Raw genomic sequence first — 18,623 nt, 5'->3', positions numbered from 1 at the left:
ATAGGGCATCTGTCTGTGGGCGATAACATTTGTACTCTTCGAATTCATCTGACCCTCCCGGAATATAAGTTTCCTGAGGGCAGGGGCCTCACCGCTGTATGCCCACCCTGGAACTGTGCCAGGCAAGCAGTCCTCACATGTCTGTTGAATTCATGAAGGAACACGTGAATCCCCCACGGAGCCTGGGAGGCGGACAGGGCCAGCTATCACCCACACCTCCCCTACTTTACAGTGATAGAAACTGGGGCCCCGTGTGTTATGTGTCCGTCCAAGATCACGTGTGGATGTGGCGCACAGTTAAGAATAGATGTCAGTTCTCAAGAACTTCATCCAGTGTCTCTCCCTTCCCCATGTGATGCCTCTCAGGGAATGAGAAGAAGTAGGATCTGTTACTACAAGAGAGATGAGAGAGAAATGTTGTGGCCTTCAAGGTGACGGCTCTGGCTTGGCCATGAGAGAGCCCCGTGAACACCTTGGGTTTGGGAGGGTCTCCTTCCTGCTCCTGGCCCCATACCCCCCATGCCCCCCGCCCGTCAGCTCACGTGCTCCAAGTCCCAGTAGCTGGGGCTGTCCTCCTCCAAATCGTATAAGGACACCTCTGGGTCCACTGGAGCCTGGAAGGGGGGAAAACAGGTGCAGGATGAGCTCCATGAGTGAATGACACAGTCTGGTGCAAATGTCAGCCTCCGGGTGGGCACCATGTTTTCTGCCACATGAGTCACCCTCTTGCTTCTTCCCTGCCTTCCCTCATCTACCTCACAAAATGTAGCATTGGGTGGCCTTCCCTCTCAGAGCAGAGGGGTGCATCTGGGGCTACCCTCCTCTGTGGACACCTTTGAGGCAGGGGAGGTTGGCCTAGCCGACAAGGACAATTGGCTGGCTGCCTGACCGTGGGGAGTCCATTTCCCTTCTCTGGGAATCTGTTTCCTCATCTGTAAAAGGAGGATAATCAAACTCAATTTGCGGGCTTTCTACCTCACCATGCCATCAAAAAGGGGTGTGTGAGTGTGTGTTTAATTTATATATATGAATATATTTTGTAATATGTAAATATAAATATATTCTATAACATAAATTATTTTAGATATATAACCATAGTAACTGGGCATCATTTGTGCAATAACAAATGGTGAGGATTCTTCTAGAATCTCCCTCTTTTTGCTCTGTGGACAAGGCTTGTGAGGCCAGAAAGCCTGTTGTTCCTGCACAGTTGCTCTAAGTGTGGAGGGGCCTTGTGTTTTCCTGGGCAGTCTTTTAGCACTTAGAACAGATGGCTTTACCTTCATCAGTCTCTTACAGCAAAGAGCAAATGGTTGCTCCAGCCAGAAAAGCCTTTCTTATGACCCAGGGCAGGGGAGGTTTTCTATATAAGGAGGTCTGGGGCACAGAGTCCTGGGAGGTCAAGGGCAGGGGCTGCTGAGCTGAGAGGGACCCTGGGAGTGGCAGTGGGGAGGAGGTGGCTTGAGAGGCCCAGGCAGGGATCCCAGTCAGTGGGGTGGAGTTTTTCTGCCTCCCCAGCTTTCTGGAGTCCTAAACAGTGTGATTTGTAGCTCATTTGCACACCACTTAGTGAGCTAGCAAATTAAATGTCAAGTAACTGAGACAAAACTTGGATCCAGACTCTTCATCCATCACCAGTCTGAAATCTCTAAGCTCCGCTATATTAAAACGGGCAGGCTTGGGCGCCTGGGTGGCTCAGTTGGTTGAGCAACTGCCTTCGGCTCAGGTCATGATCCTGGAGTCCCAGGATCGAGTCCCGCATTGGGCTCCCTGCTCAGCGGGGAGCCTGCTTCTTCCTCTGACCCTCCCCCCTCTCATGTACTCTCTCTCATTCTCGCTCTCTCAAATAAATAAATAAATCTTAAAAAAAACAAAAAACAAAAAACGGGCAGGCTTACTCCCCTCCCTTTGCTCAAAGCCTCTTCTAGAACGAGTGGAGGAGGAGGGCAGGTAAACAGTGTCAGAATACTGGGCATACTCTAATACGCTTTGAGTGTTTGTGGACCTGGAAATTAATATTAATAAAAGATATTACAGTATACAAAGTGCTTTCAAGCGACATAAGAGGCATAATTATCAGTCTTAAAACGGAAGCAAAAGAAAAACGCTGTGAGGTAGGTGATGTTAATTTAGGGTGCTCGTTCTACAGATAAGGAACTCTGTAATGGCGGTTTCAGAAAAGTGGAAGGATAGACTTGGTGTTGGAACCCAAAACTTCCCCTGGGTTCTTTCTCATGCCCCTGGTCCTGCCATTTCAGTGCCCCAGGGCCTTGGATTCCCAACGTGCCCGGACCTTACCCCTTGGAAGTCACGTCCTGGGGCCACCTCTCTGGCATTTGCCTGGGCAAAGAGGACAGCATCATGTATGCTGGGAAAGACATGGTTGCGCTCTAGACACCCATCTTCAAAGACACCGCCATGGCTGATGTCGTTGTACACCTGGGCTGGAAGGAGGAAAAAGCTTTCAGCAAGATAACAGCCATGTGGTCTGGAGCTGGGGGTGGAGGAAGGATGGTGAGAGGAAAGGGAAGGAAGGAGAGAGAGGACAGAGCATGGTGCTCTTTGGGGCATCCAAAGGCCAGGCCAAGGCATTGGCCTTGCAATATCAATTCTGGACAGCAGAGGGCAACGTGAGCTTGAGGATGCTGAACCTTCAACCCAGGCAGAAGGAAGCAGTTTGATTCAGGGAGTCCGTACTTTGTGGGGATTGAGAGGGAAAGGCTGAAAACGTGCACGAGGAGGCTGCTGCCAATTCTACCCCTGGATGGTTCGTTCTTCCTCTTGTTTCTCTAGACCTTTCCCGCAGCCTCCAATGTGTGGCAGAGCCCTTACTTTTACCAGATGCTAGAGATGAGTTCCTGAGGACTGTCCAGGGAGGGACGAGTCCACTGACGCTAACTGCCATTGCAGATTCTCCCTCTGAGCAGGTTCCACAGAGCTTGGGTCCTGCTCAGGCTAACTCTGAAGTTGGCTGGCCCCCAGCAGGGCTCTGGTTCTCTGCAGAAGTGGGGTGCATGTGCCCTCTCACAACCTGTTATATGTCTGTGTGTGCTTGCCGTGGGTCCCCGTCCCTGCACTCAGCATCCGCACTGATGATGTGAAAGTCTTCTGCCCTGTGGACATGCACCCTTTGGAGATTGTGTGTGTATAAAACTGTGTACCTCTGTGCTCCCCAGATAGCTACAGTGTGTGTGAGTGTGCTTGATGCTCATTCATGGGCTTGCAAGCTTAGAGAAGATCCCCCAATTCATTCAATCAACCCCCTAATTTGACGTAAGTGGAAATTGATCCCTAGACATGAAGTGACTTGGCCAAGGATACAGGCAAATTAGTAGTGGGGCAAATTAGAATCCCAGTTGTCCTTTTTAGGCTCCATGCCCCCGCTCCCCCCTCACTCTGTTATTGAGACCCCTAGGGTATTTACACAATCTGGCCACAGTCTCTTCTGACTTGTGCTCGAAGCACTTATGAGCAGGTAGTAGTTGGGGGGAATTACTTGGGTGCTCCTCCCCTCCCCCACCCACCCCCAACCTTGGGCTCCTCTAAATGTCCTCCTTCTCTCACCGTGGATGTTCACCAAGAAGACCTTCACACCGATCTTCCCGTAGGTGGAGCTCAGCTAGAAGTGTTGGGGGGAAGGGTATTGGGATAGGGAGACAAAAGGAAAGGAATGTTCTGAGTGGGTCTCAAAAGTGATTCACAAAACGCACTTCAGAGGGGAAGCCAAACAAGTAAGCAACCCCAAGAGTCCTGGCAGCCAAAGATAAAAATAGCAGCAAAGCACACTGCTTCTCCCTGGAGTGTTGGCTGCCGGCTTTTCTGGAAAACAGGACAGAAATGGGGCTTTGCCAATGAGGCGGGCACTTAAAGACACCGTGCCCCCTTCTTATGGGGTCAGATCTTTGCTCTCAATAGCTTAGATTTCCAGATTCCACCTCTTTCCCGACTTTGTGGCTTCAGGCAGAAGCTGCAGGGGAGGATGGAGACCTCCCTGGACTCCGGGTCCAGGCTAGGGAAGCAGGCTGAGCCCACGGCTGGGGATGCGGCCTTCTGGGCACCTGGCTGATGTCCTGTGTATGATACTCAGCCTACATGCTCTCTGTATGCCTTGGGTTTTCCTGGACTGCCTTTCTGAGCCAGCTCTGAGGCTTGTTGATTCCCTACCATCGGAAGCGTTGCTGAAAAGGTATCAGATGGATGGATACCTTTATTCAAGTTGTCCCATGGACTGCTGATTTGGCCTGAGAATGTGGGGCACTAATATTATGTCTTCTTTTCTTCTCAGTTGACTGGAATTGACTGATGCTGGAGTGTCTGGGTGAGGGTGGGAAGGAACAGCAGACCGTGAACCAGGGCCAAGCTGGACTCTACTCAGAGGACCCTGGGGTGGGTTCCTGGTGGCCTGAGAAGGAATTTGGGATGGCCTCTGCTAGAGAGGGGTGCTAAGGCAGGTGGGACAGCGAATATCCCTCTGGTATTCCTTTCCAGCCACTCATCATCGTGGGCTCGTCTGGGCCTGGGCAGAGAGCAGCCTATCCTGATCATGTCTGGGGGAAAGCTCCCTTTTGAGCTTCCTCTCTCAGCTTGTCAAAGTGAGGGCTCCAGAGAAAGGGAGTGTGGGAGAACAGGGGTGAGGGTGTTGGGGTGGAGGGCAGCCGGCACCCCCTCTACCTGGGGCCTCACCTTGCCCAGGGCTTTGATGCCCATCAAGTCCACAAAGCTGACCCCACTCATATCGAGGATGATGGTGTGGAAGGTGACAAAGGGTGGGACGCTGGCCAGCATGTCACTGGGCTCACTGGGGGTCTCAGCGGAGGCTGGTGGCTCACAGTGGGCCTCTGGGGAGCTGTCAGGGCTGAAGGTGATGTAGGAGACACTGGCGCCATTAGCAGGAGTCTGGTTGTTGTTGGGGTCAGTTGGGGAGGCATTCTCAAAGTCCTGCTGGAGTTCCTGCAGGGACACAGTCTGGGGGTGGGGGGGGCGGTGCGGTTTGCAGGGAATCACCAAACTGAATCAGACTTTGCTATAGTTGAGGCAGGGGCAAGGAATGTGCAGGTGGGGGTCAATAACGTCAAGAACATAGAGGTGGTGAATACAAGCCCCCAGAACCCCACAGGGGAGGCATCTCCCAACGCCCTTTCCTCAGGCAGGGCCTGCATGCTCAGTCTCCCACCAACCAAAGTTGGAGGACCCATCCAGGAGAGGCACGGAAGCCTTGGCCCACTCTGCTGTGGGAGAAAGTGTTTTGGGAAACAATTGTGCTCCTTTTTACATGTGTCCGTGCCTGCTTGCTTCTCCCCAGAACTCCCACCCCCACATCAAAGCTGGGTGGGCACCCCAGCAAATTCACTGCTGCTCACCATTTGGGGTTGTTCATAAGTCTATGGGCTATATTCTATCTTAGCCAGAAAATGAGGAGGGGCCATGGGAGCTCCATGGTTACCCCCAGGAGCTGGCGTTCCCTCACCTAAGGAGAAGACTGCCCAGAGACCTTATGTCTTTGCCTCAAAGGGTGCTGGGAGGTGGGGCCCCAGGGGGCAGGATCTGAGAGGGTAGGCTGTTCCTAGCGCCAGTTCACCTTGGTTTTCATAAACAGAGACTTCCTCTGCTGTGTGGGCATCAGCCTCCCCTTCTCCTGCTTCCTGAGGTATTTTTGCTTGGCCAGCAGTACTTTCTGGGGGTCCACACCTGTCTGCAGGGAGAGAAACAATAGCAGTTTGGACCTCCACCCTCTTTGGAGGTGGCCTGCCTCCCAGCCCCCTTTCTCCCATCTTCTGGTTACGCTCTGTTCAGCCCTTCTGGTCACCAGAGTTCTGAACCTTACCTTGGCAATGACCTTTTGCCTGAAGATCTCCGAGTTGGCAAAGTAGAGGGGGGAGCAGTAAGTGACAATCTTAACCCCCTCGATTTCCTGGACCTAGGACAGGGAGACTGAGCTCAGGTTGCAGAAATGTCTTTATTGGCTTTTTTTTTTTTTTTAACTCTCCTTTATTTGTGTGTGTGTGTGTGGGGGGGGAGAGCAAAAGAGGGAGGTCGTAAGTTTGGATTACTTACCCTACTATAGGTCTTGGGATTAACATAAATGTCAGTGTCCATGACCTGGGCCAAAGTGTAGCCATTTCGACTGGGTGAAAAGGGAAAAGAAAAAAATAAGAACATGCTAATAGTCAATGGGCCTGGAAGGATGCTGGGATGGGAGATAGGGCAGAAGCAGGGTGGGATGGGTCCCTTCCTCCTCCCCCGGCATGTTGTGTTGGTCTTTCTGCACTGGAGACACATTCCTGGTGGCCTGTGGCTGGGCTATGACTAGAAGGATGACAGGCGGGCCCTTGACATAGCTCCCAGCCTGGGGCTCAGCACAGAGAAGAGGTGGGGTATGCAAGATGACAAACTTAGGTGGCCCTGGTTCTTGGTTTTGAGTTCTCAAGAAGAAAAGACAGGGCTTCCCTCATCTAGAGCATCCTTCCTGCCCTGGCCTGAACCTCTTAACCTTTTTATAGGAAGGACACGGCATCTGTCCTCTGGCCTCAGGGGAGGGTCTCATTTGGTCCAGGGACTGGCAATGCCTTTGGACAGACTCAGGGTCTTACCCTCCTGTTCTCTACTTTGGTGGGCCCCCAGCCCTCTGAGCCCATTAGGGCTTCCTCTGGGGATTTCAGGATATGGCGGTCAGTCAGCCCAGCCTGGGTGCGGGGGCCCCACTGCTGTGCCTTTGAGGCGGGGGACGCTGTTACTTACAACTGAGTCTGGAAGACCACAACCAGGGCGGAGAAGGCGACGCCCACAGCCACCCCATATGGCAGGCTCAGGAAGAAGGAGGAGAGGAAGCTCACCACCCAGACGCACTGTGAGGAGAGAGATGTCAGAGCAGGCCTGGGGAGAAGGCTGCCTCTTTTGGGAGGTCTTCCTGGAATAGCCAAGGTCATTCTCTGTTTGTGCAACCTCAGACCCGCCCTCCACTTTTCATGGCATTTTTGCATTATCTTATGTATTGGTGCTCTGGGTATGCTTGCACATTTCCCCTAGGTTGAGTGTGGCGAGCAAGCTTGCTTGGTTTTTAGTAGACAACCCCAGCCCACACAGGGAGGCAGCATGGCGTATGCTGAGAGCATGTGGGTCAGATACACCTGGGTCCAAAGTTTCATTCTCCCACTTACTAGTGATGTGAGCCAAGTTGCCTGATCCACAAAAGGGGAGTAATGATACCTGTTTCATGAAAGGATTAAAGAGCAAAAGCACCTAAGGGTCCTAGCCTAGTGATGGGCGCCCAGTGGTCACTCAACAAACATGAGCTCCCTTTCTCCATCTTCTCTGTGTATGCCCAACACATGCTCAGTGGTCTTCCCAGTCTGATGGCCTGGGGTCTGGTTGTGTGGGTGGAGGGCAGGATTGGATGCAGTTTGGATGGTTGCCCCCTTGATTGTCCTTTACAGTCTCCCAAATCCCTCTAAAGGAAATAATTTTGCCCACATCCTATAGAGAACTGTGAGGTTCAGATGGGAGCCCAAAGCACAATGTAAATATCAGGGACTATTGTCATGGTGGGATAAAAGCAGATCTTTGGGGTGGGAATTGGAACATTATTTTCCCCTATCCTCATCACTCACTGGGGGACCCCAGATGGACTGCTCACTTCTCTGGCTTTAAGGATCTTCCTCGGGTACCATGCAGGTAACCCCAGGAGACAGTACCACGCAGAAGTTTGACGTCTAAGATTTGGGTTCCAATCCTGACTCTACCACTTACTAACCCTGTGGCCTTTGACAAGTTACATAACCTCTCTGAGCCTTGGTTTCATTATCCTTTTTTTTTTTTTTTTTTTTTTAAGTTTAATGTATCTAAGTAATCTCTACACCCAACATGGGGCTTGAACTCACGACCCGGAGATCAAGAGTTGCATGCTCTTCTGACTGAGCCAGCCAGGCACCTCTTGGTTTCATAATCTTGAAAGGAGGTCAGGAAATCCTCTCTCATAAGTTATGGTGGAGCTTAAATGGGGATCATTGTCAGAGCTGTCAGTACCTGGTAGCCTTAATACTATTGTCCACCGTGAGATGCGCTGGGACAGTGACTAATCATAACAATCAGTCATGTTTGCTGAGCGTTGCATGGTTGCAGGGTGCTTTCCCATGTGATCTCATTTAATCCTCATAACCAGTGGGTGATGAAGCCATGACTGTCATCCCCATTAGAGAGGAGGAAATAGCACTCCCTAGAAATCTGGCAATTTACTCAAGATCCTGGTATACTGGCTTTAGGTTCTAGAGTTTTTGTTATTGTTGTTTTTAAAAACTATTTCTTTTTGCTTTTTTTGGAACTACAGATCATAAAAATAATCATAGATAAGTTTTACTGAACCCAGGACACAATTCAGACAACATGCTCTTTACTTGTATTATCTCGTCTTCCTCATAAACAACCCTGGTGGGTGGGTAGAGAGTATAAGATACCCATTTCTCAGATGAGAAAGCCAAGGCTCAGAGAAGTTAAGGGACTTGCTTAGGGACTTGCTGGTTTAGGGCCAAGCCATAGAGCCAGTGAGCCATTGAGTTAGGATGCGGACATAGGATGTCTCACTCCAAAACCTGGGATCTTAATAGCTTGTTCTGCAATGAGGGAGGAGCAGAGCAGAGGGATCACCGACAGAAAGAGCTGATAGGGCCACAGGGTTGGAGGAGGGGGCCAGGGGCCTGGAGGGATACCCAGAGGCCACCCAATACCTACACAGTCCAGCTTGCTCTTCTTCCACAGGTAGTAGGGGTCAGCGAGCTGCTTGAGGGAGTTCTTGAGGTTGACGGCTATCAGTGCTCCTAGCACAGACTGGGGAAGCAGAACGTTGTTCTTTCTCACCTGAGGTGTCCCCTTCTTCTTCCCCGTCCTATGCACCCCCGTCCCCGGTGTCCAGCAGGACAGAGCTACAGTTTCAGAACATCTCTGCTGGCAGAGCCCCCAAATCTCCGCACTCCATCTTAGCACTGGAGAGTGCAGGTGCTAGGCCATGTGGCCCATCCTGGCTCTTCCCTGCCCCGCCCCTCCCCTCCCCTCTTCCCTCATCTCCAAACCACCTGGTGTCCAGGGCCTTCCTAGTCAGACACTCCTAAGCACTTGTAAACGCTGATGGGGGGATTGACCCTTAGGTCAGAAGGCTGGAGTTGGCGACCAGCCCTGCACTTGTGAGCTGTACCACCACAGATCACTTAGACTTTCTCAGCCTCAGTTTCCCTCACCTGTAAAATGAGGAAAGTAGAACCTGTGTTTTCGACTTCACAGGATGTGATTAGGACAAAGTGTGACCATGTGGGCACTTTGTAGAGGGTTACGCAACACTTGGGGATTGTCTGTACTGGAGTCTCCTGCTGGGCTCCGCTTTCCCACTGCGCTCTTACCTTGGGGAGAGGGTACAGATAGGACCCCAGGACCAGCATGGTGATCATCACGACCAGGGACACACACAGGCTTGCCACCTGTTCCGAGAAAGGGTTGGGAACAGGGCATAGGTGTGACATTCTTGCTCTTATTTCCAACAGATGCCTTTGGTGGTGTAGAGACCGATGAGGGAAGAGGAAGTTTGGAGAAGCAGCTGGCCTGGCTTGCAGGGGCCCTGGCTTCTCTGGGGCAACTGTTTCCTTCCCCTCTCCCCTCTTTGCCCCACTCCCCTGGTGCAACGCTCACCTGGGATTTTCCTCCAGCTCCATCCACAGCCAGAGTGACAGAGAGAGCACAGCAAATGACATGGATTTTAAAGAAGGAGCCAAAGAAGTTGCTGCAGCCCAGGGCGATCATCTCCTGTGGGGACATGGGCAGGATTGGAGGCTGGGGCGGCGGCGGGGGGGTGGACGGGGGGTGGGCGGCGGGTATAGACCAAATGTAGTCATCCATGCAAGCTGGATCTTGGGCCTCGGACTTGAGAATGACCCTGCTGCTAGAAAAGCCAGACACTCCCAACCAAGCCAAGTCAGCCTCCCGTGGTCAGAGCCCCTCCTCCTCACCGGCAGGCACCTTCCTCACTGCAGCCCAGAGAGCCCCACGGTACACCTGTGGGACCCGGCCTGTCCTGCTGGGCCTTGCTGGCAGTGGCTGGACCTACCTGGTTAGAATCCACGTCATAGCCGTGCTTGCTGGCCAGCGTCCGGCCCATGGCCAGGTTGATGACGTAGCCCACGATGGCCAGTGAGAAGGCAGTGCCCATCATGTCCTTCCACTGGGAAACCACAGGCAACACAGGACTGGGGAACCTGCCAGGGAGCCAGAGAGGAGGCAGGGCCCAGACGTGTGAGAAGAGGGAGGGCGAGTCCTTCCTCAACCCGCAGGGACCAGCAAGGCCCCACTATGTGCCAGATCTACGTCCTCAGTATGACGCCGTGGGGCAGCCACCGTTACTCCCATCGACAAAGCAGAAACCAAGACGTAGAACCTCACTCGTCCGAGGTCCCAGAGCCAGTAAGGGGTGGGGGCCCCATGTGTTCACGCCCAGGTTCTGGACTCTATGCTCATCTGTGCACAGATCCACAGCCACCACCACTCCCTGCCCTCTCCCCCTCCACCCTCCACTCCTGCCCTGTGGCACAAACACCGCCCTTCCCCTCCCAGGGCCCAGCGTGGTGCCTGGCACAGAGTGGATGCTCCATACGTGTTGTTTTGATGCTAATAGTTTCCTTTCCACATGGAGGAAAAGAGCCAACGCATTAGAGCTGGCAAAGAGCCAGCAAAGGGCTGATCAGAGAGGCTTTGCTTTAGCGGCATCCAGTAAATGAGACTTTTGGGGTGTGTGTGTGGTAGTTAAGATTCACTGTTCATAACACATCTAGCATTGGCTGATTGTATGGCTCTCTTCTGTAATAAAGTAACAGAAACCATTCCCATTCGGTCGGTGTCCCAGAGTCTACAATCCTCTTTCATAGAGGTCGTCTCATCTGGGTCTCTGAGCCCAGGCCTTCATGGAGGGGTGTTGGTAGGGGGTGGGCAGGCTTCTTGACCACCCAGACTCACCCATGTTGGATCTCTCCCACGATCTGCATGTGATACTTTTGGGGCATCTTACAGCCCCCAGAGATAGCTGTTGCCACCACCACCTGTAAGCCCCAAAATGGAGAATGGGGATTGGCAGGGGTCTCTCCCAAGCCTCCCTCTTCTCTGGGGACCCCAAATCCCATTCCCCTGCCTCCTCAAAGAGGAACAACCCAAGAAGCAGGAAGAGTGGGAGCCATGTACAGAGGGATGGAATGGATTCACCCAACCCCCTATTCTACTGGCTGCCAGTGGAGGGGGAGGTAAAAGTGGGTAGGGGCCCCCTTGGCTTTGGCTGGAGCTGAATCCCATTTCTCATGGCCTCTCCAGCCTGGCCCCCAACACCCCAGCCCAGGGCAGGGTCCTTACCACAATCATCTCCGTAGGGATGGGGAAGCGGATCCTGTGCATGTAACGAGCATTGAGTTCCTTCACCAGCACCAGGAAGATGCCACTGATGAGGGCGAAGATGAGCGAGGCGATGTTGGTGTGGGGGAGGTTTTTGCAAATGTCAATGAAGGTCTGGTGGAGAGAGCATCATGCTCATGGGCTCCCACCTCTTCTTCCCATACTATCCCCACCCTTGGGTGTCTAACCCCGTGGAAGGATGTCATCAATTCAAATGGAGGCACACCAAAGCCGAATTCAGACCCTGGTCACCCACAGCACCCCATCTCCCACTTCCCTCTCCCAAAGGGCATGCTGGGAGCTCATGCCAGGATGGGAATGCTGATTCTCTTCCTCTTTCTCTAGAAAGAATTCAAGCTCAAGAAGGAGGGTTGGAGATTAGACATAAGGAAGGACTTCCCGGGCAAGGAGGGGTTGAGGCACTACACTGGGGAACTGATAGAGAGTGCACAGCTCCTTTTCAGCAGGGATTAACCATAGAGAACCTCAGTGAGCCCTCAAAGTCATGAGTTTCGCCCTCCCTCCCAAAGTGGGAACCCCCTGAAAATCCTCTCTGAACCATGGGTCAACCAGCCCTTGCTTGCGAACATCTTGTAAGGAGGGGCTCACAACTTCTTCAAACAGTAACCCCGGCTCTGTGCCTGCTTGAGCCCCTCCCCATCTGCAGGGGTATGCTCCTAGACTCACAAAAACAATGGACCCCGGGCCTGCGTAGGAAGGGATGGTCAGTCCAAAGATGTACTTGAGCACCGAGATCAGGATCTGTAGGCCGGCTGCCGTCATGAAGCCCCGAATGAAGGACTCGGAGAGGTAGATGGCCACAAAGCCGAACTGCACGAAGCCCAGGCCCATCTGAGACGAGAGGGGTGGGGGAGGGGGGACGACCGAGAAGGGTCAGTGGTGCCCACACCTGCCGGACCCAAGCCCAGGCTGGAGCTCCATGCAGCAGCCCCAGGGAAATGAGCCCTTTGTGACTGGCCCTCTACTGTGCCGGCTGACCCCGGGTCTGCTTTGGGGCGTGGGCTTCTTTGTCTCTTCCTCTCTCTGGCCTCAGTTTTCTTATCTGAAAAATAAGCCGGGTCCTCCCCCAGTGTTTCCTCTCTCAGTAGATGACACCACCATCCACCCAGTGGGCTAACCAAAAACTTGGGGGTCATCCTCCTTCACCCGCACATCCAGCCTACCGCCAAGCCCTTTAACGCCCCTGGCCAAATGTTCCGTAAGTTTGCCCCATGGGGGCAACTGTGGGGACCCTCTCTGTGGCCACCACCCTGGTCTAGGCCCTCGTGAGTCTTGCCTGGGCCTCTGCAGTTTCCTGACAGGCCCCCTGCTTTGATTCTTCTAATCCACCTCCCACCTCTCTTCTCTATGGCCTGAATGATCCTTATAAACTGCTAATCCGACCCAAAGGTGCTGCGTAGGGGACAGACCTCAGCCTTCATTGTCTAGCCTCTGCCTACGTTTCCCTCTGGCCCATCCCCCAAAAGCCTCCTGCTGTCCAACGCCAAACTTCTTGCCTTGTCATTCCCTGATCAGTTCATACTCTCAGGCCTCTGACTCTTGCCGGCTGGGGGGGCACTGCAGGTCCTTCTGTGCCTCATTCATTTGGTTCCTGGCCAACCTCTACTCATCCTTTAAGATGCAGGTCAAATGTCACCTCCTCTCTGAGGCGAGGCCTTCCCTGACTCTCTGCCATTTGAACATAGCTCTATTATGCGGCTTATCTCATGGTCTACAAGTTTATCTGTTGACATGGCTACTTCCTCTGCTGGGCTGGGAGCTCCTGGGGAACCGGGCCTCTTCTCTGCTTATCTTTCTCCTAAGGCCCAGCTCCTGGCTCAGCAAAGCAACCAGAAACATTAAATGAATGAATGGACGAATTAAAGGTGTCTTCTGAGGTTGCTTCCTGCTTTTGTGTTCCACCACGCAGTGTTTCCCTTCATAAAACCTAGCAGAGGGGCGCCTGGGTGGCTCAGTCATGAAGCGTCTGCCTTCGGCTCCGGTCCTGATCTCAGGGTCCTGGGATCGAGCCCCGTGTCAGGCTCCCTGCTCAGTGGGGAGTCTGCTTCTCCCTCTCCCTCTGCTCCTTCCCCTGCTCGTGCTCTCTCTCTATTTCTTAAATAAATAAAATCTTAAAACAAAAAATAACCCTCCCCCCCAACCCCAGCAGAGGCCTTTGCAATTAGTGCAATCGATGTGGTGCAGGTGAGCCTGTGACTTGGCGCAGAGGAGGCCGGAGGTGGATAAATAAGGGATGTCAGAGAAATAGGAGGACCGTGCTGGCAGAGGGATGGGCATTGGAGAGGGTGGTGGAGAGAGAGCGTGAGCCTTCCAGACAGTCTGGGACTCAGGACAATTTTGCCAGGTGCAGATGCTGGTCTTACGGACCTGCTGGAGGTGGGTGAGGAGAGACACCAATTTTTCAAGGTCTTTTGTGGCCCCGGAATGGGGAAGTGGGAGGAGGTAGAGCCCTGAATCAGCTTTAGTGTTAAAACTGGGGTTTGGAGGCAGGGGCAGGACGGAAAGATGCTCTCCTGAGGCTGGGCCCTCGGCAGGGACGTGGCTGTCCCCTCACCTGGATGATGGCAGTCAGGCAGGCCAGCGTCGCTGACACATGAAGCCTCTCGGCCTCCATGGCCGCCGTGTCCACGTAGCTCTTGTTGGTGGCATTGTTGAAGACCCAGAATTTCGACTCTGGGGCCAGCTGCAGACAGATGTTACCCACCAGGATGCTGATAACCGCAAAGGTACCTGCAGTGCCCCCCCAGCCGGCAAGAGTCAGAGGTTTGGACCGCATCCCTGGACAACAGAAAGGGGCCCAGGAGAGCTTCCCTGCCCCCAGAGGGACGGGTCCCCACACCTCCAACGTTCCTCTCCAGCAAAACAACAACCGCTCACACGTCACCAGGACCTATACTTTCAAGGTGCTTTCACCTCGGCTGTTAGTATTTCGCTGGGCGTATGAAGAAATGAGTTTGGAAACGCAAGCAGTGCCTGACCCAGAAATAGGCCTTGTGACTAGGCGCCTTCTCTCCGTGTCACTTAGCACCAGAGAGCTCCAAGTGTCCCTGCCGGGACCAGCCTGAGAGTGACTTGGTAGTTTCTCACGTCTGTTTGGCACTTTAGGGCACATATTATATCCTGTTCTACCGACACATTCCAGGGAGGGAGACAGAACAGGGAGCTCTAACCGAGTTCACGGCAGCTATGTGGTTTCTCTAAGGCCACAGGGGACCTGAGACTGACGCCCACAGTGACAGTCCCTTCGGGACCAACGGCACCTACTCTAGGAGGATGTGGATGGAAAACACCCGAAGCCCCTCTGCCACGCCACCTGTCCTTGGGGTCCAGGCCACCTTGCCTGCTGGGAGGGGTGAGGCCTTACCTGGCACCATCTGGTGTATACCCCCCAGGAAGAAGTAGGTGAGGAGGGGGAAGAAGGAGGAGTAGAGGCCATTGACAGCAGGAAGGTTGGCCAGCAGAGCAAACGCCATGCCTACAAAGGAAAAAGAGATTGCAGGCTCAGGGGCATGGCTGGGTTATGGAGGCCATGGGGGACCGGGAGAAGAGGAGGGGGAGCAACAGGCCAAGCCTACCTAGGGCACCGACCCCTCACCTTGTGGGACCTGGATGGATCCCCCACTGAGTCCGCCCAGCAGGTCGGGGATGATGTAGTCTTTGACCTTGTACTTGGGGAGCCAGGAGAGCACGGGGAGCAGCCCAAACACCGCAGCTTTGATCTTGGCCGAGGAGCATCTGGAGGGGAAGAGGGCAGGCTTCCAGTCGGCATGGCGTGATTTGGACACTCCGAGTGGGGGAGGGCTTTTAAGATCCCGTTCCTGGTCATTCATTCATTCACTCACTCATTCATTCGGAATTCATTCAGAATTCAGTGAGCACCCACACCATGCAATATGCCGGGGACACCGAGAAGAAAATGCAGGGGCTTTCTTTAGAGCGCCATCCACATGCCCTGGGCTTTAGCTGGGCATCTTCTGGAGCTGGCTGCTCATCGGGGACGTCCACAAGACTTGGCGTAAAGGCATGGATTTGTGGCCACTTAGCCTTCCGAGCTGCGGGGTCCAGCCCCTATCTCAGATGGTCTGTCTCCAGTCTGATGGAACACAGGCCAGGGCACCCAGGTCTGGGCTCCTGCATCTTGGTGTACACAGTGGGTTGAAATTACTTGCTTTTCATCTATCGCTCTCACTGGACAGCAAACCCCACCATGGCCCAAAGTCTGGCTCTCTTGTTCATCTAGTATACCTTGTACATTGTATTGGGGTGCTGAGTAAATATTTGTTGAGTAAATGAATGCATGAATGAGTGAAAGCGTGGGCTGGTATTGAAACTCAGAGTAGGGGTTGCCGCCATCTTTGTTAGCATTGCCCCCCAAAGAAGGCTCCCTCATCCCTGTAGGGTATGCCTTGGCAGACCCCCTGTCCTTCGTGTTTGCTGACTCCAGGGCTAGCGTTCTTCCTACTGCTAATTCACCGGGGGGCGGAAAGAATGGGGGAGCTGTTCGTTTGTCGTTGCAGGGTGGGGAAAGTTGATTCTTCCCCTCTTTGTTGAACACCTGGAGGACTTTTCATAGAAACTCAGGAGTGGGAGGAACAAGGGCCTACGGACGCAATGGTGACAGCTCGTGGATTGATGACTGGAAGGGGTGGGAGGCATTTGCTTTTCTTCTCCCAGTTGAGGGAACTCAGATACTCGGGGCCCATTTGGTGACTCACTGGCCTGCTCTGATTAGGCCTCCTTTCCTTCCTGGCACCAATTCCTGCTCTTGGCTGTTGTTCAACAATAGTTTCCCTGATCCTGAGTCCCCTGGATGGCACCCAAGACTGAAATCAACACAGATAATGCTTTGCGCCCTGCGTAGAGCCTGGACAGATTTTCTGTCCCAACCACCACTCTGGGAAGGGCATCACCATCAACATCCTCTGGGGGCAGATGGGTGCCTCTCCCATCCTTGGGATGGTGGACAGGGTATTGGACTGGTGGCAAATAGCTTAAAGCATCTCTTAAGATTTGTTAAGGGAGAACCAGCCCTGCAGGAACTTGCTCAGGTTTGTTTGTGGCAGGGAAAACTGGACTCACAAATAGACAGCTGACTGGGGGACGACACGCAACTCCCCTGAGGGCTCATACCTGCCGGGCCTAACTGGCAAGCCTGCTGTATGTCGGGCAAGGCAATCTGAAGCCTGAGAGAAGGACTGGAAACAGATGCCAAACACCTACACAGAGGCTTCAGAGGCCAAGAGGGAAGTGGACAGAGGGATTAGTTTTCTAGCCATTCATTCATTCATTCATTCATTGAACAAATACTTATTGGAGAACCTTCTGGGTGTCCGGCAGCACTGTTTAAGGCTCAACACCAGCCTCGTGGGAATTGTTCGTTCCCTCCATCACTTTAGAGTTTTAACCTATAATCTTTTCGGCCAACAGCAGATACCCTCAGCCCTCCAGCACAGAAACAACCCAAACTTCCCAGCTTAGTTTGGGAGCTAAGGCTGGCAGAGCCCACCTGTCCGAGGAGCACAGCGGTGGGTATGGTGCCGGGACACTGAACCCCCAAGGCTTTGGCTGTAGCCTGGCAGAAATGGAGGCTCCCAGGAGAAGCAGGGTTGGACCAGGGTTTGTAGGGAAGACTCAAATGGGTGATTCCCCCAGCCTAAACCAGTTCCACCTGCATTGCCACTTCAGCCATTGCCAGTGACCTCAATCCAGGTAACTGAATCAGCTGTTTCCCCAGAGGAGTGAGGAAGAGTAAGCCAGCCCACAGCCAGGACTGAGCAAGGTCTGCCAGGAGTATAGGAAGGGGGAAGGTGAAGCTCATAGCCTCGGGTTTCTGCAGGATGAGCAGAGATCATCTCATGAAGCCCCCTCGTTGGAGGTGAGGTTCTGCTACCCACCAGCACAGTCCCAGAGATCTGAGAATGGAAAGAGCCCCGGGAGTCTGGCAGGACCGTATCCTGGTAGGTACCCTTTAGGAAAGCCCAGGAAGTTAGGGGCTGCCTTTGGGCATTCTCTGGATCAGGAGAAGGAAGGAACATCTAGGAGGGAAAGAGGACAAAGGACACAGAGTGGTGGTGGCTTCAGATTTTTCTCGATCAGGAGGGAACAGGACTTTAAAGGAAGGGCTCTGACACTCCCACCCGGTTGTAGGATCTTAAAATCAGGGCTCCGAACCTCCCCTCCCCAGGGCTTCCCCAAGCCCCGTCTGAGCCATACCAGCACAGGAGCCATACCCCAGTGCAGACAAGATTTTTGTGGGGAGCAGAGGAAAGAGGTGTCTGGGCTCTGGGCCATGTTACCTGAAGGCATTGCGGAGTTTCTCTCCCAGTGGGTATGTCCGGTCCTTCTTCTCAAACTCATCATCAAAGAGGGTGAGAGAGTATGCGGCTCTGTCTACCACGTAGCGGGGCCTGGGCTGGCTCATGTCTGGGGCATTGACAAGCTTTGGGAGAGGCAGAGGAGGGGAAGATGAAGGGCATCCCTCACCAGCGCCAGGTCTCTCTAGCTCTGGCCACAGCAGGGTTTTATTCTGGTTTTCCCCGCCCCCACCCAGCCAGGTGCCTCCCTTCCCGCTTTCAGGTCTTTCCACCAGACTCACTTCTTTTGGTGGCCTTCCTTCCCAGGCACTGATGATACACACACTTGCCCTGGCTGTTTTGCTTGGTGCTCAGCGTGTGGCCGGCACGCCACACGTGTGACGTCACTGTTACCCCCGCCGAACACCAGGCAAAGAGGAGGTGGGAATGCAAGGGCAGGAGACGTCACAGCTGGAGATCAGCCTGTGGGTCCTGTCCCCCGCCCTCAACCCTGGCCCCTGGTGCCCCAACAAGCCCCTTCGCCCTCCCCAGACCTCAGTTTCCCCAGCAGAAAGGCTCATAGCATTCAGCAAGTCAGCTTGGAAGAAATAGAGAAAACGGCCTGCCCGGAGGCAGGGGGATGGCTGGGGTGACCTCAGAAAGACCCTGCTTGAAAGAGACACCTAGGACTTCACTAACAGGTTTTCCCAGGGGCATAATGGTGCGTTTGGGGAAGTCAGGATGGTCTGAACCAGCTGGCTCTCCCACGGCTTCCTGTGTCTAACCTTTCCCCCACCCTTGTGTACTGGTGTTTCTCTCCTCCTTGCTTTTTGCGCAACCTTGCTGATGTTCCAGGAGCTGAACAGGGCAGAGCTGAGTGCCAGGGCCCCTGAG

The 18,623-nt window shown here is 53.6% G+C and overlaps 1 protein-coding gene across 1 annotated transcript; it reads right to left on the bottom strand.

Annotated features, from left to right (window-relative positions):
* Window positions 1-533: 533 nt before the first annotated feature.
* On the bottom strand, window positions 534-18,153 carry SLC26A9 (solute carrier family 26 member 9). The gene is made up of 19 exons (XM_045876939.2): window positions 17,733-18,153; window positions 15,032-15,171; window positions 14,801-14,911; window positions 13,991-14,166; window positions 12,103-12,267; window positions 11,377-11,529; window positions 10,990-11,072; window positions 10,088-10,235; window positions 9,673-9,786; window positions 9,387-9,464; window positions 8,725-8,820; window positions 6,739-6,845; window positions 6,055-6,124; window positions 5,825-5,917; window positions 5,579-5,692; window positions 4,684-4,965; window positions 3,565-3,619; window positions 2,299-2,444; window positions 534-614 (listed from the first exon to the last, which is right to left on the bottom strand). Exons 1-19 carry the CDS (start codon window positions 17,855-17,857, stop codon window positions 534-536), a joined length of 2,337 nt encoding a protein of 778 aa, XP_045732895.2. The 5' UTR covers window positions 17,858-18,153.
* Between the last annotated feature and the right edge of the window lie 470 nt (window positions 18,154-18,623).

Source organism: Mirounga angustirostris, unplaced genomic scaffold, assembly GCF_029215605.1.
Source record: "Mirounga angustirostris isolate CCGP_5_RB_7025 unplaced genomic scaffold, mMirAng1.0.hap1 SCAF_6, whole genome shotgun sequence".
Classification (NCBI taxonomy): domain Eukaryota; kingdom Metazoa; phylum Chordata; class Mammalia; order Carnivora; family Phocidae; genus Mirounga; species Mirounga angustirostris.
Note: the sequence above shows the minus strand (reverse complement) of the source record. Positions and strands in the feature narration are given on the sequence as shown.